Source organism: Kluyveromyces lactis, assembly GCF_000002515.2.
Source record: "Kluyveromyces lactis strain NRRL Y-1140 chromosome B complete sequence".
Taxonomy (NCBI): Eukaryota; Fungi; Ascomycota; class Saccharomycetes; order Saccharomycetales; family Saccharomycetaceae; genus Kluyveromyces; species Kluyveromyces lactis.
Window position 1 is genome coordinate 1186059 of NC_006038.1, and position 24917 is coordinate 1210975.

General features: G+C 39.9%; 10 protein-coding genes and 1 non-coding gene across 11 annotated transcripts; 4 read left to right on the plus strand and 7 right to left on the minus strand.

Annotated features, from left to right (window-relative positions):
- Positions 1-368: 368 nt before the first annotated feature.
- Positions 369-4772, plus strand: UFD4 (putative ubiquitin-protein ligase UFD4; the record flags this gene model as incomplete). Its single annotated transcript, XM_452136.1, has 1 exon — positions 369-4772. The coding sequence occupies one exon, from the start codon at positions 369-371 to the stop codon at positions 4770-4772; it is 4404 nt and encodes a 1467-aa protein (XP_452136.1).
- Positions 4773-5533: 761 nt separating this feature from the next.
- STE20 (mitogen-activated protein kinase kinase kinase kinase STE20) lies at positions 5534-8503 on the plus strand (the record flags this gene model as incomplete). The annotated part of the gene is made up of 1 exon (XM_452137.1): positions 5534-8503. The coding sequence occupies one exon, from the start codon at positions 5534-5536 to the stop codon at positions 8501-8503; it is 2970 nt and encodes a 989-aa protein (XP_452137.1).
- An 84-nt stretch (positions 8504-8587) lies between these two features.
- On the minus strand, positions 8588-10339 carry MIF2 (Mif2p; the record flags this gene model as incomplete). Its single annotated transcript, XM_452138.1, has 1 exon — positions 8588-10339. The coding sequence occupies one exon, from the start codon at positions 10337-10339 to the stop codon at positions 8588-8590; it is 1752 nt and encodes a 583-aa protein (XP_452138.1).
- A 290-nt stretch (positions 10340-10629) lies between these two features.
- CUE2 (Cue2p) lies at positions 10630-12024 on the minus strand (the record flags this gene model as incomplete). The annotated part of the gene is made up of 1 exon (XM_452139.1): positions 10630-12024. The coding sequence occupies one exon, from the start codon at positions 12022-12024 to the stop codon at positions 10630-10632; it is 1395 nt and encodes a 464-aa protein (XP_452139.1).
- A 195-nt stretch (positions 12025-12219) lies between these two features.
- KLLA0_B13673g (uncharacterized protein) lies at positions 12220-12903 on the minus strand (the record flags this gene model as incomplete). Its single annotated transcript, XM_452140.1, has 1 exon — positions 12220-12903. The coding sequence occupies one exon, from the start codon at positions 12901-12903 to the stop codon at positions 12220-12222; it is 684 nt and encodes a 227-aa protein (XP_452140.1).
- A 277-nt stretch (positions 12904-13180) lies between these two features.
- Positions 13181-14308, minus strand: YAP3 (Yap3p; the record flags this gene model as incomplete). Its single annotated transcript, XM_452141.1, has 1 exon — positions 13181-14308. The coding sequence occupies one exon, from the start codon at positions 14306-14308 to the stop codon at positions 13181-13183; it is 1128 nt and encodes a 375-aa protein (XP_452141.1).
- A 631-nt stretch (positions 14309-14939) lies between these two features.
- On the minus strand, positions 14940-15013 carry KLLA0_B13717r. Its single transcript has one exon. It is a non-coding gene; the product is annotated as a tRNA-Val (tRNA).
- Positions 15014-15258: 245 nt separating this feature from the next.
- CTF18 (Ctf18p) lies at positions 15259-17550 on the minus strand (the record flags this gene model as incomplete). Its single annotated transcript, XM_452142.1, has 1 exon — positions 15259-17550. One exon carries the CDS (start codon positions 17548-17550, stop codon positions 15259-15261), a length of 2292 nt encoding a protein of 763 aa, XP_452142.1.
- Positions 17551-18088: 538 nt separating this feature from the next.
- On the plus strand, positions 18089-19168 carry CBF1 (Cbf1p; the record flags this gene model as incomplete). The annotated part of the gene is made up of 1 exon (XM_452143.1): positions 18089-19168. One exon carries the CDS (start codon positions 18089-18091, stop codon positions 19166-19168), a length of 1080 nt encoding a protein of 359 aa, XP_452143.1.
- Positions 19169-20259: 1091 nt separating this feature from the next.
- Positions 20260-23070, plus strand: KLLA0_B13794g (LicD family protein; the record flags this gene model as incomplete). Its single annotated transcript, XM_452145.1, has 1 exon — positions 20260-23070. The coding sequence occupies one exon, from the start codon at positions 20260-20262 to the stop codon at positions 23068-23070; it is 2811 nt and encodes a 936-aa protein (XP_452145.1).
- A 210-nt stretch (positions 23071-23280) lies between these two features.
- On the minus strand, positions 23281-24522 carry NTA1 (amidase; the record flags this gene model as incomplete). Its single annotated transcript, XM_452146.1, has 1 exon — positions 23281-24522. One exon carries the CDS (start codon positions 24520-24522, stop codon positions 23281-23283), a length of 1242 nt encoding a protein of 413 aa, XP_452146.1.
- Positions 24523-24917: the final 395 nt, after the last annotated feature.

The window sequence follows — 24917 nt, forward strand, 5'->3', positions numbered from 1 at the left end:
TTAACCTATTACCGGAGATGTATTGTAAATGGGGAAGTAAACTTAGTCACGTGACTCATTACTTGTGGCGACGGGTATTGTGTATATTTTCCTCAGATAAAACCGCAGTGTACCGGACCAAAATGTACCTTAAAAGTTCAGAGTCAGGAAATTGCAATCTCAGTACATATTTAGCAGGAAACAAACTAGTTGGTTTGATATGAACAGCCGGCGAGTTAAACATACCTCTTGTATTGCTTGCCAAAGTCTAACAACCTCTAAGATACCAATTATTAAGGTGGTAAGAGATACCGGGTTGTGAACTAGAAATTTTAGATAGTAATTTTGCCTCTTATTTGTGATTTGAAACAGGAAAGGGTTTTGAAAAGATGAGTTATTACGATGGCGATGGCGACTATATCATATATGAAGATGCGAACGGTAGCCATGAAAGTGATGATGTTGAATCTGGCGAATATTCTTATCCAGAGGATGAAGATGATTTAGAGTTTGTCCATCACGATGATGATGATGATGAAGACGAAGACGGGGAAGAAGATGGATCGCAAGGAGAGCAGTTGGACGAAGATCAAGATGAAGATCAAGACGATGAGGAAGTAGAAGGTGAGATAGGGAATGTTTATCATGAAAGCCGTTCTGGGGACCGTGCGGACAGGATTTCGTTTCTACAAGATATTGTTTCTCGTCTAGCGGATCAAAGATCTGGTGAAAGTGGGGATGGTGATGTTGCTGAAGGCGAGGAAGCTGATTCGGAGCGTGCATTTGGACGTTCATTGCCAGATCTGTTGCAAGAACTAGGAAGGTCTGAAGGGTTTTTCGGTGTTAGCAGAGGAAATTCTCGGTATTTGAAATTGATTGAGAATGTGCTTCAAGCTGAAGACGATCCGTATATTGCTATGGAATCTCTCCGGGAATTATCTGAACAGCTATTGATGTTAAACCCTTTGATCGCTGATCGAATCATCCCATCTGGCAAGTTAATGGACGCTTTGATCCATGTATTGTCTAGCCCATTATTACAAGCAGAGTTGGAGTTACAATTAATTGCTTGTAGGTGTCTCTATAACTACTATGAGATGAACCCAGAAATGATAGAGGTTTCGGTTAATAGAGATATTATTGAGATATTGAGAGGGAAATTGAATGAGATAAGCTATATCGATTTGGCAGAACAAGTTTTGGAGTGTTTAGAGTTCATTTCAAGGGTACATGGATCTAAGATTTTAAGAAGCGGTACCCTTCTCTCTTGTTTGCAATATTTGGATTTCTTTACCGTCCATGCGCAGAAAAAATCATTATCTATCGTTGCGAACTCATGTGCTAGGGCTAAGGAAAGTGACTTCGAGGTGGTATCAGAGATTTTCCCCATCTTGAAATCTATCTTCCTAAATAGTACAAATCCAGTAATTTTGAAGCCAGTTCTCATAACACTTTACAGCATTTCAGGATCTTTGAACAAGAAATCATTATCTAAACTCTTTGACTTCGAGTTGGTTAAAAGGTTATTGTCGTTGTTATCTTCTTCAGAGATTGAACGTGAATCTGTTTTGAAAGTCTTGGATATTTCATCACTCTTGGTCTCCACCAATGTTGAATTGTCAAAACAAATCCTATTGGATTGTGAGTTGAACAAAGTTATTCAAAACGTTTTCCAGTCTTATAAGAAATCAGCATCTTCCACCTTCAGTGAAACTTTGATTTATGTTCCTAAAGAGCTTTTGTTGTCGGTAACAACTTTCCTCTTACTTTTGCTCCCAACTGAAGATTCTCAAATCTTGACAGCCGATGAGGTCAAAGTTTTCACATTTGACGGAAATGAGGATAAATTCCTTGAACTAGTCAATGAGTTGATTCCTTGTTTGGTGGAAATATATTCCAATACAGTGGATACTAAGATTAGATATACAGTTCTTGTTGCATTGGCTAGGGTGTTCACGTCTATACCTCATGGCTACGATATTCCTAGTTCGTCCGTTATTAACATAATATCCTCTGGTCTCATCAATGGTTCAAATGCGCAACAAGATCATATGAAGACTGAGACCAGTGCAGTACTAGTAGCACTGCTTTCGTTAATTTCTATCATGATGTCTAATAATCCGGATTTGTATCTACCGAAACTAAGAAAAGAAGGTATACCAGATGCTTTAACCTCTTTGAATTCTCACTACAGTTATGAGCTCAGCAAGAAAGATAGTATTGATAAACAGGAATCGTCATCAGATGAAGCCGAGAAGTCAGGATATCATATACGTCCGGAAAACTCTGATTCTCATCCTGTTTTTGGATCTGATTCTGACATTGAAGATGAAGATGATGATGAAGAAAAAGACAGTTACAGGATGGAGTACGACGACATGAACATACCTGAATTTGTCAAACCGAGAAAAATCCGCATTAATATCTACGATCATTTGACTCCTTATTACCTAATAAAACATGTTTCCATGTTTAGTGCTACACTACTAGAGTTGTTTTCATCTAACCAAGAAGAAGTCTCCAGCGAGCTTTCTGAAATTAATGCTGTTGTCACTAAGATGAAGGAACTGGATGTTCAATCTGATTCCGAACAATATTGGATGGATTTCTGGACTGCTGTAAAATCCTCATTATTTGATGATATGTCCAACATATCTGGCTTCGAGCTCATTTCCACTGGTCTCATTGATTCTATGGCTAATATCTTTGAAACTGATTCAACGAAACAATCATTCTCCAAGAGGACTTTTCTGAAAGTGTTCGAGGAAAAATTGCCTGAATTTGTGAAGCTACTACAAAATGCATTGTCTAGGACGGAAACCTTTGCCATCCTAGATGCTGGTGCCAGTAGCAACGATTCTCCAAGTGCCTCGTTAATCAAACAGATGAAAATAAGATTAGTTCATGAGCCGGCCGATGATGAAGTGGGAAAAGATACTGTTCCAGAAACTCTTCAAGATGTTGTAATTGCCGTGCATTGCGTTGCATCTTTGAAAACACTTGATGAATTCTTGAAACACAAGATTGTGCAATCGGAATTTTTGACTTCTATCATTCCGAGCATGAGTCGTGCTAATCAACAAGCCAACCCTACAAATGTTGCCAAAGAACTTGAAAACATACAATTTGACTTTTCGTTGAATGACCATCTTTTAGATCAATCGTCAACTATTTACTCTATTATATTCAAAGAGGCGATGAAAGAAGGGTTACCCACAACGAGTATCTGGACTAACGTACCTACTTTTAAGTTCAAGAAATCAGTAAAAAGAAGGGAGTCACATCAATTGCATGTGCTTTACCCCGATACAGCTTTTGAAGGGGCGGATTTGAAGCCTGTCAATGGTATTTTGACAGTTCTACAATGTTGCCAACATAAATCACTCCCAGCATCTATTTATGTGAATCCAAAGATTAGTGCTAAGCTTTCCCGTCAACTTGAAGAGCCACTTATTGTGGCATGTGGGGTCTTACCAAGTTGGGTCCTCGATATCACGAGAAAATATGGATTTTTGTTTCCATTTGAAACTAGAATGAACTTCTTACAGAATACATCATATGGATATGGCAGATTGATCCAATACTGGAGGGAAAAGCTGGCAGATCAGCACCATAGTAACCCTACTGAAAATCCATTGCATCAATTAGGCAGGTTGACTAGACACAAGTTGAGGGTTTCAAGAGACTCACTATTTTTGTCCGGCATCAAAATTCTAAAAAAGTATGGTTCTTCGCCAAACGTATTGGAGATCGAATACAAAGATGAAGAAGGTACAGGGTTAGGACCCACTCTCGAATTTTACTCTTTGATGTCGAAAGAATTTGCAAGGAAGTCTCTAAAAATGTGGAAGACCAATAGTGATACCAGTGATGATGAGGAGGAGTATGTGACAGGTGCATTGTTCCCTGGACCATTATTGGGCACCACCGAGGAGAATAACGAAAAGACTTTGAAATTATTCGAAAACTTGGGGACCTTAGTCGCTAGGTCAATGTTAGATAATAGGATTCTCGATTTTAGATTTAACGCTGTTTTCTTCGAGTTGATGCACAAATGCTGCAAGAATGATCGACTTGACCTAGAAGACTTCGAAACTTGTATCCACCTCGTAGGACAGTTTGATGTTCAACTAGGAAAATCACTCGCATTTTTGTATGATAATCGTCATGATGACTCTATCAAAAACCTTGACCTATATTTCATGCTGCCTGGTTATGATATAGAATTGTTGGAAGGTGGTTCGAAAATCTTAGTTGAATCTTTCAACGTGGAAGAGTACTTGATTCGTGTCTTTGACCAATTTTTGGGCAAAGGCGTAGATATGCAGCTCGCTGCCTTCAGGAACGGATTTTCGAAATCATTCCCTTATTCATCATTGCTAATCTTAACTCCGACAGAACTATCCGATTTGTTTGGTGCAGTTGCTGAAGATTGGTCTGTGCAAACGCTATACTCATCCATTCATGCAGACCATGGCTACTCGATGGATTCTCCAATCATAACAGACCTCATAGATATTTTGTCGAATTTTTCGACACAACAGAAACGTTTGTTCTTACAATTCATCACTGGCTCTCCGAAACTACCTCTTGGCGGTTTCAAAAACTTAAAACCCAAATTCACAGTAGTCCTGAAGCACCCAGATGGGAACATCTCGGCAGACCATTGCCTACCTAGCGTTATGACATGCGCCAATTACTTGAAACTACCAAAATACTCTGATAAACTGGTACTCAAAGATCGTATTGCACAAGCAATGACTGAAGGTTCCGGAGCCTTCCTATTGTCATAGAATATGTATATAACTACATAGAGATGTCTGTAGATCTAACCATACTCCACCCTAACTAAAGATTTCAATACCACATACTTTCGTGACATGTGACAGGATTTACTCTTTGGGATTGGCGAAAATGTTGAAACTGAAATTTAAAGCTTAAGAGTTTAAACAAACGGAATGTAAAGATCAGATGGTATGCATGTTTATAAGCAGATTAGAGAAACGAGCAAGCTCAATTGTTGCTTTAACTGTGGCTTGTGTTAGAACTAGGTTTTAAATTTTATTAATCAGGCTATCTCTGCCGATTTGACAAGTATTTCAGAGAGTAATACCAGGTAATACCATCTTCTTTTGGATCTTTTTAATAACAAGCACACATTATTTGTTTGTTTTGGCGAGAGTGTGATTTTAGCAATCAAAAGACGTTCGTTACACTGAATTACACAACAGGCTCTCGTTTTTAAGTTAGAAGGAGGTGAAGGTAGAAAGAATTTTACAGAGCACGTTTTGTCATTTCTTTCATTGTTTATCTGACTTGATCTTCTATTCTTTGAACAAAGTAATCTAGCTTTTTTTCTGACAGAAATTAACACGGCCACAGCAGGCTTTGTTACTGACGGTTGTATGCTCTAGAAATCATTACAGACCTGTTTGTGTTTTTCGGAATACCTTTCCTTTTTGTTCGGTCGATAGAATTAACCACAAGACATCTTTTGACACAGGCCTTTTTTTTTTGATAGAAGCTACTACACTCACTACTTTGTCTCCATATAATGACGGATACTGGATATACTGAAGAATTGTTACCAGGCACATTTGATGCGCTTTCCGTGAGAGAAAATGGTGGCAATACAGAAAGTGACACCAGTAGCATACGCAAAAGTCAAAATCAAGATTCAAAACAAGAGGATGTACATCGTGAAAATCTTTCAGTACAAACTCTAGAGGATCATACAGAAGTAACGGAGACTAGGGAACAATCTGTCTCAAAAGATCTCTTTGATTTACCTCGTGCACCAGCGAGTTTGGATGTGAAAGGATTACAAGAATCAGACGAAGATCATTACGTCAAAGACCTTTCAGATTATAAATCTATGGATCCAGGGAAACCGGGCACCGTACCAACAAATGTTTCGGAAATTTTTAATAGTAACCAGCCAACTTTGGATGAACCGATACAATTTACAAGAGTCTCTTCCAGTTCTGTGTTAAGTGAAAGTATATCGGAAGGTGATGCAGATTTAATATCGCATCTAGAAGGAAAAGTGGAAGAAGGAAATAATTTGACTTCGAAGGAGACGCCAGGGACAATTGAATCTATTGTTGGAGATAAGACGATGTCAACTATAGAAGGTTCCTCCCAAAATATAGGTAGAATATCTACTGGCGGGAGGATGACACCTGATCTCTCTCTTATGGGCGGGGCCCTGGAAACTTCTTCTGACTTCCTAAATTCCACACAAACCTCAAATTCTCCAAAGATTACAACACCTATAACTGAAGTTGATGCCAATGATGTATATGAGTCCCCGCTAAATGAGATATTATCATCTACAGATAGTTTCAACAAGGCATCGACAGCGTCTGCAGATCATTCGAAACACGTAAGTGTGCATGAAGTAATACCTGAAGAAGAACCACATCCAGAAACAACAAATGAGGATCCTCCAATTAAAACTCCCGTAATGGTGAATAACTTTTTCGAAAATCAAACACCAGTATCAGAATCAAGATCCCCCTTCAGAACCATTTCTTCTCCGTTTTCTTCTCTGAGGAAAAACGTTAAGAGTCAGCATGGGACGCCTGACCACTCCCAGAGGAATTCTAATTCCTCCACCTCCTCTAATGATGTTAAGAGGAAGACCGGTACTAAGAAGAAAGGTGTTTTCTCAACATTCGTTCAAAACATCAAGAGGAACTCACACTCAGAGAAAAGAATTTCTAGCGGAAGCGGTAATGGAAGTGGAAATAATGCATTTAAGATCTCTACTCCTTATAATGCTAAGCATGTTTATCATGTAGGTGTTGACTCCAAAACAGGGGAATATACAGGGTTACCAAATGAATGGGAGAAACTTTTAACTTCCAGTGGCATTAGTATGAAAGAACAACAGCAACATCCCCAGGCTGTGATGGATATTGTAAAATTCTACCAAGATGTTACTGAAAACTCTGGAGAAGAGAAAGTCTTCAAGACTTTCAAAGTAGGAGGTGGCTCTGGTGCAAACATTGCATCTACACCTTCTTTCAGAACCCCATCAACTGCATCAGTACAGAAGTTCGAAACTCCGCAAATGCAAACAGATGCAACTTTTCCGAATGAAAACAATGATACCCCATACTCTAGTAACTTACAGGGTCCGCTGCTCACTAACGATTTCAGTGAAACTGTGAACAACGAAAAGTTCATACCGACTCGGCCTGCTCCAAAACCTCAAGGTTCCTCCACAGTTAGCCGTAGGGTCGAAATCCCTTCACCAATCAATTCGCTTGGCCATGGAACACCAAAAGTGCAAAGAAGTGATACTCAGTCATCAAGCATTTTCTCATTCAAGAAGATGCCAACATTGAAAAGTGAGCAACCATTACCTCCTATTCCAAAGGCTGCAGAAAAACCAGCAAATTTATTGCCTGCAAGAGCGGCTCCTACTCCACCAAAACCTGCAATTCCTACAACACCGGAACAATCCTCAATACCTGCAATTCCTTCCGGGCTTGCTGTGGAAGTGAAAGAGGAATCGAATACTTCTAATGTCCAGACAAGAAAGGCCCAGGAAAAAAAGAGGGAAGAGAGGAAAAGAAAGAATCAACAAATTCAATCAAAATTAACCGAGATTTGCACAACAGGAGACCCAAGCAAACTGTACAAGAATCTGATCAAAATCGGACAAGGTGCATCAGGAGGAGTTTACACAGCGTATGAATTGGGCACAAATGCTTCAGTAGCAATAAAACAGATGAATTTGGAGAAACAACCCAAGAAAGAGTTAATTGTGAATGAAATTCTGGTCATGAAAGGAAGCAAACACAACAACATTGTTAATTTCATTGATTCATACCTATTTAGAGGTGATTTATGGGTTGTCATGGAATACATGGAAGGTGGTTCGTTGACTGATGTCGTTACGCACTGTATATTGACTGAAGGGCAAATCGGTGCCGTCTCTAGAGAAACACTCAAGGGTTTACAGTTTTTGCATTCAAAGGGAGTCATTCATAGAGATATTAAATCAGACAATATTTTGCTATCCATGAACGGAGACATCAAACTAACAGATTTCGGTTTTTGTGCTCAGATTAACGAGGTAAATTTGAAGAGAACGACGATGGTTGGTACTCCGTACTGGATGGCCCCAGAAGTCGTATCAAGAAAAGAATATGGACCAAAGGTTGATATTTGGTCTCTTGGTATTATGATCATTGAAATGATAGAAGGTGAACCACCATATCTGAATGAGACACCACTAAGAGCTCTATATTTGATCGCTACCAATGGTACGCCAAAGCTAAAGGATCCTGGAAATTTAAGTCATAAAATGGCTATGTTCTTAAATTGGTGTTTAATGGTTGATCCAGAGGACAGAGGAACCGCAGCAGATCTTCTTGAAGATCCATTTATCACTGAAATTGCGGAAGAGAACACCTCCCTTGCACCGTTGGTTAAACTGGCAAGGATGAAGAAACTAGCAGAAAGTATGGAAGATGATGAAAACGATGAAGACAAATACGATGAACAATCATAATCATTTCTGTTTTACGGCATTACATGAATTTAAAACTTTATTTTTTCTATATAGAATAGTTGTGTTATTAATATTTCATTCACATTAGGTAGATGTGAGACTCATATCGCTCGAAGATTTATTAGAAGACATCTCCGAATCTTCAAAAATGTCATCTGCACCATTAAAATCTTCAGGGACGGTTGTTTGAACGAAGAAAAGTTGCGCTTCTGTCATTCCTTTATTGAGAAAACCGTAAGTGTTGAACGCCGGTACTTGAAAAGAAGAACCCGTTGTACACACAAACTTGTTATCACCCACAGATATTTCAACAACACCTTTAACAACGAAAAAATTGATAAAAGCGTTATGTGAATCACTAGGGGTCTTTTCTCCATCGAGCGGAAGCTTAAGCATACCGCTGGCAAACCTTTCTTTGTGTTTATCGAATAAAATCGATAAAGTAAATTTATCCTGGTTTGTGCTTGTAACCTGTTCAGTTTGTGCTAACCCAGGAGCAAAAGCCAATATATTCTGTTCTTTCTTCTCATCAGCTGTAACATTGACCTTTGATTGAAGAATACCTTGTTTCAGCCATTCAGCATTTGGATAAGTTCCTTGCTGAATATCTTGAATAATTGGAGCGTTTGGATCGGTAATGTTCTGATCATCCACAGGCTTAATTTTCCGTGGTCGACCTCTAGGTTTACCGGACGGAATGTAGTTATACGGTCTTGTCTTGGTTTTCATTACCTGCTTTTTAGCACGTTTACTTTTCAGTAGTTGCTCCTCTTCTTCATCCTGATCATGATCATACGTGATAATTTTTTCAATCTCAAGGACAGGCTTCTCTGATTTTCTCTTGTACACGATCTTTTCATTTCTCCAGTACTCAAGCGGTGCAACTTTGACTCTATTCGATCTACGAATTCCGCCTTCCGTACTTGGACTTTCGTCTTTCAATAAATCTTTAGCTTGTGTCTGAATGTAATCTTCGTCGGAATCATACACGTCAGATGCAGATTCAATATCTCTTTTCTGTTTTCGTACGTCGCTCAATACAGCATCATCTTCTTCTGAATCGTAATCTGAGCTATCTTCTGAGCTATCCGAGCTAGCATCACGAAATCCTGATATTCCTTCCACGTAATCTCTATCTTCTTCCTCTTCACTCCCAGGCTGGAAATCATCGTCGAGTTCGTCTTCTAACAACGCGTTTTCTGATGTATTAAAAGATTCATCTCTGGTAGTGTCTGCATCGTTTATAAGATCGGGAACGTCTCTATAATCATCCAGTTCTCGCCTTACCGGAGTGAGCTGGACAGAAATATCCTCATCTTCTTCATTCTCGTCGGCTTCCGGTAACTGTCTCATAAATCGCCTTTCTCTCCTCGTAGGCTTTGGTGGAGTCCTGTAAGAATCGGGAAGTGGATCATTATCATCCATAATATCCCCTCCATCGGCATGAATATCTGGGAAATCATCAGTTTCATACCCTTGAGGCAGGCCCGAATCTCTCTTGTCGTATACGTCTGCGTTATCAGGAGTTCTGTCCTGTTGAACCTGTGACGTTCCTGGCTCAGGGATATTAGAGACAATCTTGAATCTATCGTCATCGAACGAACTTACATTTTCAGCGGCGCCTGGCTGTGATAAACTTGCAGCAGCATTCGATCGTATCTTTGTGTTCAGTAATATAGACGATCTCCGACTTCTACGTCTCATATCAATGAAACTATCTTGCTCATCTTTAAAGAAATCATTTAGATTCTCCATAGAATACTCGTCTTTTTGAACCGTTTTGTTGACTGTAAGTCCCGTTTTACGGGACTTGACACCTAAGTTCATGTAATCCATAGCTAAAGTCACTCTTTAGATTCTCTGAGAGCCTGGTCAACCCCTTACTGCGCTTGGTTGTTTATTTGTTTCACGAAAGATGTGTTATGGAATCTATTGTTTACATTTTATAGCTTTAAAGATTCTTAAATCTCCAAGACGCGATAGTTTCAACATGATGAAGCGTTGTAAAAATAAGCAGATAGGTTTAAGGTGGTAATTCTATGGGAATTGGGTTGTGAACGAGTGCGTGGGTGGCTGAGAATGATAAATTCTACTTGTTGAGTTAAATAAGTTTCAGTATTTAGCGTTTATATACAGATGTTTCTCTTCTTCCCGTTGACAACGAAAAGCGATGATTCTTCGATATAGTTATAATTATTCTCGGTTAGGAATTTTTGAATACGTTTTCGCACCTTTGGGATACCCCCAACGCTATGTAAACCTCTTCCGGTGATAATTGTTATGTTCGGTACGTTCATTACTTGAATTTGGTTCAAGCGTTGGTTATTAAGTTCTCTGCAACTCAACTCTTGTTTCCACCATCTCTTGAGACATTCAGAGGTGACTAGATGAGCATCTTCGGGGAACCAGCCATGAAAATCTAGCTTGGGGCTTGTCATTATATTCTCTATCATTTTTAGACCAGTTTTATAGTGTTCGGGGTTCCGGAACTGAGATTCATTGATCCTAAGTGATGATGTTGTTACAGTGCGTTGCTTCACTTTTGTTCCAGGAATCACTGCAGCAGTGAATGTTGGCACGCTAGGTGAAACCGTTTTAGCACGTAATGGTGTTATTTGATATTTGAACTGTGCCCCGTTTGCATTCTTACCGTCAAGACTCAGTGTGTATTGGCCAGTATATTTGGCATATTTCCGCTCAGTTATGAGAATAGCCAATGATACAGTTGGAGCTACTTCTCCATTGAAGTACTCCAGAGCCCTTTCTAGAAATTTGTGGTTGATAGCCCGTAGTTTTTTATCACTTTGAATGAGATCATCTAGTGCTAGCGCCTGTTCATTACATGGATCGTACTGGTATGTCCTTTCTTGAAAGAATTTCGTTGGTTTACTTGGGATACCAACATCGGGTTTTGGAGATGGTTTCTCGTTTCGAGACCTTTGATGTGTGAAACCGTTCTGAGATTGTACTCTAGGTGTAGGCTTTATGACCGGTTTTCTTAACTGTGATAAATGATACTTTGATACCTGTTCTTCATATGTGAATATTAGTTGGATTAATGCCCGTATTGGATCTAATCTTTGTTCCATATAAAGGTCCTGAGCAATATGTCTTGGAACATCTCCGTATTTCATAACAATCTCTAAGTTATCATTCAATTTGCTCCAATCAGAATCTTTCGGAAGTGAGTTGCCTTTTTGGTGGTTATTCTCACTTTGATGGGAGTTTCTCTCTTCCAAAGATAAAGTGTTCACACATAACAAATCTTGGATGGCTTCATCCACATCGCCGTTTGTTGTATCAAGAGCCTTTTTGATAGAGTCTTTGGATAGGTTTGGGAACATACTCATCAACTCTCTCACATGATCGGTCTGTTGGTTCTTGGGTTGCGAATTTACTTCGCTGAGCAGTATAGAGCATGCTAAGTTGATATCGTTGTTTGAACTTGTAAGAGCGTTTCGTAGCTTCACCTCAGGTAAATCTGGGAATAACTGTCCCAATGATTCAACATGCTGATCCATAGCCTAGTAACCTTACGTGTTTACAGATTCATTTGATTTCACGTCTTTTTCGCACATTAAACCAAAGTAGTTGGTTCCAGTGAATGTTCAAATTGCGATAAGTTTCATTTAATTATAGACGTCTACTTAATGGTGATAGAATCTCGCATCAAATTGCTTGAACAAGGCTAATCTATCTTTGATATTATTGCACCTTTAGAACACTACATCGCTTCTTAAGACCCACTTGGTTCCCTTTTCCACCAATTGAGCCTCGTGCAATAAGCAGTCATCGCCATGCTTGTGCAATAAAGCCAAACCTTTTGACGGATGGACGTTGCTAGCAGCATTATTCCATGCTGAGTAGAAGATCGTATCACCCCCTATCAGTTCAGAATCTCCTGATAGATATATAAGTAAAGTCCACTGAGTGGTTCCCATCCTGGGAACGTTTACAGATTCATCATAATGCCTCCCAAAATGATGGCCCTTCTCATATCTGTAAACTCGTAACTGCGGGTTAAGACCCTTTGCAGTGCTGAACTGTAGATCATCAGCAATGTACGGATCTTGTAACAGGCATTTTTGAATCCTTGACCAAATAATGGAAGCTATTTCTTCGTCAGTGATAGAAAACCTATCGTTGGCTCTTGCGGCGAAGTCTTTAGTTCCACGTTGCGAGAAAGATTCCATGACGTTTGAGCCTGAAATATGACGGATCAACACATCACATAGTTTCTTGTCAAAGAACTTGTTGATGAGTATCACTTTGGAGTCCTGTTCGACCTCTGGATATGGAATGAATTCGTAATTGTGCTTCTCACTATTCTCATTTAACGAATAAAGTTCAATGGGAAACTTGAAAGCAGTTGATTCACTCTTAGGAACCTTCTTACCCATAGCTGCTGAACGTATGGTCAACTAGTAGCGACGGCCAGTACCTTACTTAATGCGTAACATGCTATAGAACTGGGTTGTCGTTTGAAATAAAAGAACCATTTAGATTATGTGTTGGAACTACATCTGAATAGAATAGAGATAATTAATGAAAACGATATAATTGTATTAAAACAATGGAAGAATAAAAGTTTAAGCGGATGTTACATATGCCGGCTTGCTTTTGATAGCAGGTGACATTCCGCTAGTGGAAATGTATTTTAAAGTGCTGCTTTACAGCTCAACGAGCCCTAGATGCCTCAATGTATTTATCGATATCGCTCTTAAAATACGATGGACCCTTGCCATGACAAACAACGCGTCCCTTTAACTTGCACATCACGAGCGAAAGATCGAAATCAAAGGTTTCAGACATCCTATTTAGGTATTCCCAAGTGGCAGACACGGTCATCACCTGTTCACCATTGTGAGAGTACTCTAGAGATGGTGGTGTGGTATCGTTGCTGATATTATGCTCATCAACGTTTATAAGCTCATCGACAAAATCTCGTTTCGAGGGGAAAGTGAATTTGTTCCTTTCTGAATTCTGTGTTTGATTTATTGTTCCTAACGAATCAGTAACGGCTCCAGAATTAGCTGCTGCCACTACTGCGGCGTTCTTAGTCTGTAAGAGAATTCTGTTTTCCGCATGCATCTCGATATTGTGTTTCCTCAACTGTTCCAGTTCGTTCAACAATTGTTCCCTATCGTTCTCACTGTCCTTCAATTGCTTCTCAAGCTGTTTCACTCTTGCCTCCTTCCTCTCACGGAACGCTTTCTGTGCAGCGCGGTTCAAAGCCCGCTTTCTACGAATTTGTTCCTCAGAGTCCTTCGCTCCTGTCGCTGAATCCGACGTCTGGTTCGATAAATCCTGCTGCTCTTGATTGAGTTGCTGCTGTAGCTCCTGTTGTAGTCGTAATTGCTGCTGTTGCTGCAGCTCAAGGTCCCTTTCCTGCTGAGAATAACTGTCCGTGCTGTTATTCAAGTTCGCATTCCTGTTCACCGAAGAACTTTCTGACAAAGAAAACACCGCTGAAGGGCCACCATGACTTATGACATGGTTCCCCTCCGAAGAAATGCTGGAATGACCCGGTGTCGTATAACCTGTATCTTGCATGACAACTGGAGATGCGTAATATGGAACGTTGTTGATGGTAGTACCATTCGCAACAGGAATTTGAGGACCCTTCGATTCCTCTTTCACACGAATCCCGTTCGTTTGATAATGTAGAAACTCCATTTCCCTATCCACGCTTCCAAACGAAGATGACAAGAAATAGCTATCAGCAGCTGCTCTTCTCATCATTTGTTCATCAAAACCTGCATTTGGAACTTGCGCAGCCTGCTGTTGACCACTGGCATAACTCATCTCGAATTAACTTAAAGGAAAAAAAAATCAGTAGTGCCTCAAATAAAAACTGCAATAGTATTGGGTCTAAATACGCTGTCAATTATGTGTCAAATAGCAGTGAAGAGCCCTTTGTTCAACGTTCAAACTGTATTAGATTGAGAAAATTCTCTTTGTATCTATTTCTCTCTAGAACCTTTTCTAAAGACCTTTGATGAAAGAATCTCTCAACAATAAAAGTATAAGCTCAAATCGAAAGCTTGTTTCTTCTAGATTATTCTATATTAGCAGATGTGCCACTCTAATTCAGCATATAAGTGTCACTCCAATTATGAGACCAAAGTTCTGAGTTACTGCTGCTTTCAAAAGTATACCGTTAAGCCTTCATTCTTGTTCCGGTTCTTCTTTCTAAATGTTCGATTTGTTTTCAGCGGAAGACAAGGGAAATATACAAGTCACGTGTTATGTAGATAAGCCAACCCATATATATATATATAAGAAGAAGAAGGTATCAAGAGACCAGGAGAACGATGCAGGAAACAATGCAGAGCGGTGCCAGGGTGACTGTGGATAAATACGGCAAGAATAGTACCAGTCTTGGTAGTCACACGTTGATAAGATGTAAATGGAAAAAAATGGAATGAAAAACAAATGATTTCGCCCAGGATCGAACTGGGGACGTTCTGCGTGTTAAGCAGATGCCATAACCGACTAGACCACGAAACCAACTTGTTGTGAATCCAGGATTCATCTTTGGTATGCACCATGAAGGCGAAATCATGTGGAAAGGTTATATACCACTACTCTGTAATATGTATGTGGTTAGATTATATATATATTGTCAGGCGCACAATGACATTTAGAAACAGAATGTCCAGGTATCTGCTTTTATGTTGATTCAGTAATTCTAACTTGTCGTATTTACAAGTGTATGATGCATGCTGTTTAAATGTATCTAGTAGATATCCTATTTACTCCCATAACTGTGACCATGAAATGTTCTTCCGCACCGCATTGGAAAAACCTTCTTTATATTTCACCCATATTCTCATCTCTTCTGCGTTCAATGCTGCTTTTGCAGCTTCGTCTGCGGTTGTAGGTGTACTCTCTCTGGTGAAACTGAAGGCTGATCTGGTCTTCTTTGTAGGAGGAGCAACCAATGATGCATTTTCTGCGGTTGTTTTAATGGAATTGTACTGATCTTTGAAAAAATCTACCGATCTTGATCCCGTACCTTCCATTTTTTGCCTCTTGCGATTGTTCTCATTAGTCTCTTTATCTCTCATGACCCTATCCAATGCCCTTTTCCTAATTTTCTCCTCTTCTAACTTAGCCAATGAGAATTTTAATGCGATGGGTCTCTTAGTGATCACTTCTCTTAGTTTCTTTCCGTCCAATAGGACTATTTGATCCAACGGTGGATCGACCACCAGAGCGTTTCGTGTATCTGGATTAGTTGACTGTTGTATTTGTAATTGGAAGTCATGGAATAAGGGTATTACGAGATCAAGTGATCGTTGTCTGATCTGTGCATCTCGGACTCGACTTAGATCCGTAGATAATATTTCGTCCACCATGGGAAGAATTTCCATTAACAACGTCTGTTTGTTTGCATATATCATCGATGTGATAGAACATTTGGAGTTTATCACATCGAGCAAGTTCAAAGATGCGCGTTCCCTCTCTTTAATTTCGAAACTGTTCGTTTTCACTTTCAATTCGTCCTTGTTGGCTATATCACCAAACATAACGAAAAATTCTAAAGGTGTGAAGGCACAATACCTTAACAACTCTCCGTTATGCTCGAATAGAGATTGAAACATACGATCGTTGAAGAATAACCAATCTGAGATGCGACCTGGTTTTGTAACACCATGATCGCTATAATTCACCTCAGGAAACAATGTGAAACAGCCTTCTATAATCCTTTCGTAATTGCCACTAGTTTCTACATCTCGCAACAAATTCTTCAATTGCAGTTTCACGTCTAGGTATGGATCCCTTTTAAAGATGGAATTACAGATCTTGAACCAAGTGATGCCTATATCTTTACGTTTATCATCCGTCCATTCTGCATCTGAACCATTGGTAACTAATTTATCCTTATCAAACCCATTCTTGGTCATAAACTGAAGATTGTTCAAACTGTTTCTCACATCACCTTGTGAGAGGACCGCTAACTCTTTCAGCAACGTTTTCGATACATGAACTTTTTCTTTCTTACAAACGTATTCTAACCGTTCCATCAACGCATTTTCAGAAGGTTTTTGGAAGTGAATTATTTCAGAATGTGGTCTCAATTTTTCCAATGCATTTGCATAGACGTTGTTACAAACGGCAATTATAGGTCTTGTCAGTAGCTTATCCTTGTTTTTCTTCTTCTTTTGTAATCTGGCAGATGATTTGAAATGATGATCTTTCCCCGTACGGCCAGTAATAAGATCATGGGTGGCCTTCGAGTCAGATTTGATGATATCTAACAAAACTTTTATGAATCCGTTTTCCACACTCCCATCAATTTCATCTGCAATAAGACAGACTGGTTTGTCATTGAAAGTATGGTTAAACAATGCGTTTTGAACCTTGTGTCTGACTCTATCGCCAGCTCTTTCATCACTTGCATTAATCTCCATCACCGAATAACCCGCTTGTTTAGCAACAACATGGGCTACACTAGTCTTCCCTATTCCGGGGGGTCCATGAATCAGAAGAATTCGTTTCATTGGTCTTTTTAAAGGGTCCGCATACTCATCGCTTGCATCATTTTCTGGGTTACTGTGTTTCTTAAACGTCGTTAATTCAGGCAATTCTTCATCAAACACCAACGGTGACCATTGCCTTAACCAGAAAAGAACTCTACGATTGAGACGTTCGTTACCCACAAGATCCAGAAACTTGTGTGGTCTCCATTTCTCAGTCCATAAAGTGTTTCCAGACGATAATCTCTTCTTGTCCTTGTCCTTGTCTATATCCTTCTGAGGTTGTAAATTGTTAGTCGGAGTCGAGTCTCCAACATCATTCTCTATCCTATCCAGTAACGCATTGATATTTATTCCATACGCTTCATCAGCGGACCAACTGGTATCAATTTGTGCTGGGTCCTTCCTTTTCTTTCTCAATGGAATCACTGATCCATTAGAAGAGACGAACGTCTTCACATTAGGATCCTGTGCTTCAACCTGTACTTGTAAATCTCTTTCCACTTTCGAGTGCCCGAGAAGTGAATCGCTTATCGAAGCTGCGAATGTCGGCAGGCTAGGCATGGCAAGGGGTACGCCGTATGATGTGGTTTGGTTTTGATGTTCTTGTTAGTAGCTTGTTAAATACGCGTTTGTTAAAACGTCTTGTTTTGAATAAGACGCGTCATAAGAAGGAGAGAACAGAAACGAAACACAAGCGAAACTACAGCTACAGCTACAGCTACAGCTACAGCAGCTGTAATTGATGATGAGAGCCTATATCAATACATTCTCCTTGGGTGACCTAACCGACCGACCCTTGCAAATACGACGCCATCACGTGACCAAATTCATTACCCTCCCTCGCCGTACGGAGAGACACGTGTTAACCACATGTTTATCACGTTGTTTCCAATTGCTAAGTAACAAACACGACTTACAGTTGTTTACTTCACAAGAACAACACGATAAACAGACACGAGCAAGACTGTATCGGCTGTTGGATTACGAGAATACACACCTCACGAGTATTTAAAACCAACCACGCGCTTTTTACCCTTTTAAAAGCTAAAAACACAACAAAACAACAACAAATCAACACCAGTGTTGAAGTGATAAAAGCATGTCAGGCAAGAGAAGTTATCAGGACGACCAATTGGACGTCGAAGAAGCTAACAAGAGACACCAAATGGTGGACACATTGTTGCGTGGATCCGAGGATAAGGACGGTGACAACGACAATTCGGTGTATGATGATTTGTTACAAGATCCAGAGGAAGTAGAGAAGGAAAACAAAGAAAACAGAGACGGTGACAAGGTCGGTGATGACGAGCACGACGTGGTAAAGGGTGAAAGTGAAGGACAAGCTGCTGAGCAAAGTTCCGCTGATCAAAACGATGAAAACATCAACGTCGACGTTGATCCTTCTGTCACTGCTGTGGCCAGAGCTGCTCAGCATGCTAGTCAAAGACGTGAAGCTGGAGATGAGGATGAAGATGAGGATGAAGAGGAAGAAGAAGATGAGGATGATCACGTGGACATCGACGATGTCGACAAGGACCCAGATGCTGTCATTGATGAGGACGACGACGAAGAAGACGAGGATCAAGCCCAGCGTCGTCGTGGTAAGAAGAACATCGAGGGAACCGGCGAATCTAACGATTCGGAGCGTGCTACGAAAATTGGAGAATCCGGATCATCAAACGAAACTGCCGGTGCGGATGGTAGCGGTGACCGTGAAGACGGATCACAACCGGATGGTACCGAACACGACGATGAAGAGAACGGTGGTGCTGGCGCCGGAGGCGCAGCACCACGCAGAGGCAGAAAGCCAGGCACAGAGACCGGATCCACAGCCTGGAAACAACAACGCAAAGAATCTCACAAGGAAGTGGAAAGAAGACGTCGTCAAAACATCAACACTGCCATTGAAAAACTAAGCGATTTGTTGCCAGTGAAGGAAACAAGCAAGGCCGCAATCTTGTCACGTGCCGCAGAGTATATCCAAAAGATGAAGGAAACAGAAACAGCAAACATCGAAAAATGGACTCTACAAAAGCTATTGGGAGAACAACAAGTTTCATCGTTAACCAGTGCCAACGACAAGTTGGAGCAAGAACTATCGAAGGCCTACAAGAACCTCGAAGAGCTAAAAAAGAAATTGAAAGAGGCTGGTATCGAAGATCCAACCGAAGAAGAGTGAGAGAAAAAAAAAACGATGGAAAAGAGATATTTCCAATTTCCCCATACCATACTGTGCCCCTTTCTTATTCTTATTGTTCACCTTCTCTATCTGTGTATCTGATTTGATATATCTATCTGTATTCTACTACTACTACTACTACTACTACTACTACTACTACTACTACTACTACTATACTTTGTAATTTCCTATGTCTATTTGTCTATTACTTTACCATTCGCCATTTGTCAAACGTAATATGAAACCTAAGCTAGATCACTAGGCAAAAGAACATTCTCTAGACCAGCCACTCCTAGCTGTATGTCTTTAGAAAGTGAAAATTTTTGCTGGTTGTTTGTGGACTGACTACTGCGTTTCGAACCAAACCGCAACTCTGCACCTCTATTTTCCATAGGAATAAGGCCAAATGAAAAAACTGTGTAATCGAATCTGTAGCTTTGTAGTTTCTTTTCCTGTTCCTCCTGTTGCTTTACGTCAACGTCATGAAAGCCGGAATCAATGCTTCATCTCGTTACATGTTGCTGCCATCTGATTGTGGTTTCCTGTCGGAACAGTATTCTGCTGCAGGCTCTCTCATATTACATAAACATCTAATGATACGTCTCTTGCGCCAATATGCAAGTGACGAACACCGGCCCCATGGCCAGTGTTCCAGCCGATGAAGGCTCTTCTTTTTATAAACTTGCTGCCTATGTGGAGCTGGCTCTTCGCTTCAGCCATTGGTTGTTATTTTGTTAGAATGGTATTGATCTTTAAAGTGATCACAGTTGTCTCATATTCTAAATAGTAACCGATAGAGGAAAATACGTCAAAAGCCTCTCTCCATATATATATATGCACGCATCAGGGCTGATATCTCCGGAGAATCAAAATCGGTTTACAGCCTTAACCATTATAATACAGACTTGCATCCTTTTGACACCTGTAGGAATGGTGACAGTACTTTTCCCTTTCTTTTAGACCGATTAACCTTTTAATATATATAGCGGACGGACCACAAACCGGACAGAGCAAAACTCGTTTTAAGCTCTGAGTGATAGTAAAGTGTAAAGATACCAGCAAGAGCCAGATAGATTAGTTTTACATGCACCATGAGCGGGAGTCTGGTGCATATACCTAGAAAGAAACGGTTTATCCATGTTCTTTTAGCATTTGTTACTGTTATAGTACTTTACCAGCTATTAGTTCCATTTTATACGGATGAGTTTGACTATCTGAGCTATCGACGTATCAGCGATACGTCAAAGGCAAATATCGATGCGTTCAAGGCCAACTCTTCACCGGATGTTATTCGGTTCTATGAAAAGTTCAAGTATGACACTTCGCTTGAGTATCCTACGGAGTATGATCTGCAGGAGGATTTCTTCAAGATCAAATACGGATCAAACAAAGGGGAGTACTGGGATCAAGTAAAAGACGTGAAGTTTTACGATTCAGACCCCAGATTGGAATGGTCAGTGCTTGCATACGATTTGATGCAGGGAAACGAAAAGTCGGATGATAAGATCCCGTTTGCATGGTACGACTGGATAGATTCTCACGATTACAATAAGTTACTATCGTTGAAAGAGAACAAAGTCGACTGTGAGTTCTTATTCCATAATGCATTCCCGAGAGATAAGTTACGGCTTGCTGAGGGAGAGATCGGAGAGAGGTTGTTTAGTTACGATAGGGATTCGTATGATAACGATAAGTGGTACGAGAGAGCGGTGAATAATTCTGATGGAAATGTGATCTTGTTGTTGAAGAAACATTATTATGTGGATCCAAGTAACTGGCCAACGAGCAATAAATTGGGTAATGATGGGAACGGGTCGCTTACTGATACGATGATGAGTTACGATAACGGTGTAGCAACGCTTGATTTATTTGATAAAGTTAGACCGGAGGTGTACCAATTACAGGCCAGGTCATACGTCATAAACACTTTGGTACATCCTCTCTCGATCACGATTATGAACTCGGATAAAGAATCTTACCAGTACTTGGTCGATAGAGATTCTAGGAAAAATATCATCACTTCCGGTCGGTTGCAACGGTTTATAGATGGCCATGGCCCTGAGACGCCTCGTAAATCGATCAAGTTCGATCACATTAACAAGTTCAAACAATTTGTGGAATCGGATAGTGCAAAAGAACACAAGGTGGTCATCGATGAGATTATTGCAAATAAACAACGCCAATCCGATGATTCTATGCCGTACGTTGTATTGAACGAGAATGACTTCGAATTCGATGCCATGGCGAAGATTAAAGAGTTAGAGGCTCGTTCCGATGATCTAACACCACATGAAAAATCGTATTTGGACTCTTTGAAGTTTTCCACTTCTTTCCATTATGCGTTTGCACCAAAGTATTTCCTTGAATCATCTCATGTTCAGTCGTTCAAGAAATACGGTAACCATTTCGATAAACGGTTCTTCAATGGACCTCTTATCGCAGACCCTTTCCAAATGGAAATGAGGTTGGATTCTTTAATCAGAAACTACCAAAAATTCGTAAAGGCTAATGGATTAATTTCTTGGTTGGCTCATGGTACTATGTACGGATGGATGTACAACGGAAGGACATTCCCTTGGGATAACGATGCAGATATGCAGATGCCTATCAAACACTTGAATCTATTGGCACAGCATTTCAACCAAACGGTAGTGCTTGAGGATCCATCAGAGGGGAATGGTAAATTTTTGATTGATGTTAGTAGTTCCATTACTACAAGAGTTAACGGGAACGGGTTTAACAATATTGATGCAAGATTCATCGACCTTGATTCTGGGTTGTACGTTGATATTACAGGGTTGTCTGTCTCTTCAACTCCTATCTTTGATATAATAAACTATTACAAACAGCAATCGAAAAATGTGGATGTGAATGATATTAAATTCAAGGATCCTAACTTGATTGAGGGAAAGACTGATTTCACTCTTCAAGAGCTTTTGGTGGAAATAGATAAGGATCCAAAGAAATACCCAAACAATGCTAAGAAGGATGTTAACAACATGATTCAGAAATGGGAAAAATTGAAGAAGAAGAAGGTGTCTATTGAAGAAAATTTGACACCGGAACAAAGATACAATATGCACCATCAGTTGCAAATCTACAATTGTAGGAACTTCCATTTCGTCAACCTGAACATGATAAATCCTTTGGTGAAAACAGTTTTCCATGGTGTACCGGCATTGGTACCTGAAAAATACGTCAAGGTACTCAAAAACGAATACAAAGTCTCTAACCAATATGGATTTTTGACTTACAAAACTAACTCGTTCGTACCAGAATTTGGTTCTTGGATTAGTGTTTCTGATCTATCTACACTCATGAATAAGAATCAAAATGATCCCAAACTAAAACCCGTCTATGAGCCTATCAATAGCTTAAAAATAGACGACGTCTATAAGCTCTTAGAAAATATGGCAACTTCTGGATACTCCCTGATGTTATCAACTATTCATAATGCCTTGTCATTAAATGCATACAGAGTGAAGGAACTCGATATTACTTACGATAAAGATTTGTCAAGAGATGAAAAGTTGGATCTGTTGGATATCTTTAGAAATAAAGTAGGTACTACTCTAACAGCTTCTCAAAAGGATCCATGGTTGCACGGTTTGGAATTACGGATTTGGAATGAACTCACGAAAGAAAGGCCAGATGATTGTAGCAATGCCAGATCTTTTGTGGACAATAAAAAAGCTTACGAAATATGGGATTCCCTCCTCAAGGCAAGTGAAGGCAGTAATCCAATGTTCCGTGTCTTCACTTCAGAACGATCCCCAGTTGAATCTGCTATGATAACAGACAACTTGTTGGACTTCAACAAAGTTGGAAGTCCAGTATACCTTCCAGGCAAATCCAGAGGTATTAACATTTTCAAGTCTGATCCGCAACTACTTGATAATTAAGAAAAATATTTGCATCCATTTCTAGCATCTTCTAGCAGCTCATTACAAGTTACCGATTTACGGGGAGATAATCTTAATCTATTAATCACAGGGCACACCATGCAGACAAACTTCATCACTACTCCCCTAAATTTATGTAGGTGGCTTACTTCATTTTCTCTAGCTGTTCATATTCATGAAATTTTATAGAATTAATAATAACTTATTTTACTATGTTTCACGTTCGACAACAAGCTCAACGTCTCTTACCAAAATTCCCTCGTGTCCTTTACTCAAGTTCCCATATAATTCAATGCTTTTGTTCGTCGTGTCAACAGAGTCGTCCTCATCGCCATGAATATGACCATTGAATTTATAGATACCAGAAGAACCAGCGTACACGGTTTGTTTGTCTTCTATACCGCACCTGTTTGCAAGCACCAAGACAGTCTCTTTTCCCTCGTGAACCCAGGGCTTATCCAAAGATGATCCCACGTAGGAAGACGTTTTCGTAGAAGTACGGGTCAAGAAGGGCACCAATAATTTACTGTGGAACCATTCATATCTTTTCTTCAATGCAACGAACGGTGTGAGCCGTAGAAGCCAGTAAGTAATATTAGTAATATCAGGTGTATCTAAATCGTTGTAGTCTTTCAGTGACATTGCGTGCTCAAAAGGCTCGGTCTTTATAACGTTACTGGAATCCAAATTGTTTACGAATCTGCCTTGAGATCCATATTCTGGGATTCCTTCTCTATCAAGAACAGATTTCACCTTTTCCCACTGTTGCTGTGGATCCTTTGTATCCTTTGTGATAGCAGCAGAGTGCAACCATGCCATTGGGCAGATTAACAACTCAGTGCCATGGTCCAAATGATATGTTGCAAACTCATAGTCGGAAAATGGTGCTTCAAATTTATAGTTGCTGAGATCCATACAGATTCCAAGGCCAGTCTTTAGCTTAACATCATTGCTGTTACCATTTACATCAAACCCTTTCACTGGGATCTCAAAGTGCTGAAATCCGTTAGGGTTCTCTTGGCAACCCCAGTCATCGTCTGTGTAATATAAGAACGATTTACGGTAATTGAAAACCAAATCCCCAGAAGCATCGGTCATGATAGCGCTATTGTACAATGTAGCCGTTTTATCGTCATCACCGCACCTCTCAGGATATCCAATCACGGTATAGCAATTGAATGTCTTGGATACTTCCTTAGCAAAGTCAAATGTGGGACCCTCTGTCGGTTTACAAGTATAGGGTAAGATATGGTTTCTGTCATGGAAGCTGTAACCAGTCAAAGCAAATTCAGGGAACACTAAGATATCAGGAGAAGCTGTGCCATGGTTCTTGCTTTTCAATTCATCAAGAAGTTTCCAGGCTCTGCTCGTCGTTTCCTTGGTGTGTCCAATTTGTGGATTCAATTGGATAATTCCAATTCTTAATGGGACTTTAAGCCTTGTTAATACCATAACCGTTGGAACAAATGACTGCAATTGATAAATGATGTATTAAAACACCGTACGAGTAACCTATACAGTCAAATATACTAGTAAAGAAGGCTTCTGATGGCTTCTCACTCCATATAGATCTTCTGCTAAAAAGTGAAGAATAAAACTAAATCATTCAAAGTTGAAATAAAGGAATTAAACTAAGCTAAAGGTGAACGTTGACCTTTGACAATGAAGGAAAATAAACAAGATAAACTTCCATCTAGATGTCTTGTAAGTAACAAAGTAGAAAATGAAATTATGCGATTAATTAAGTTATAAAAGGAGGATACAATTAGTTATGATAGGGACAGCTGTTATTTTTCAGCTGAATGGTCTATCAGTGTTTTCTGTGTAATAAATACACGTGAGTTAAC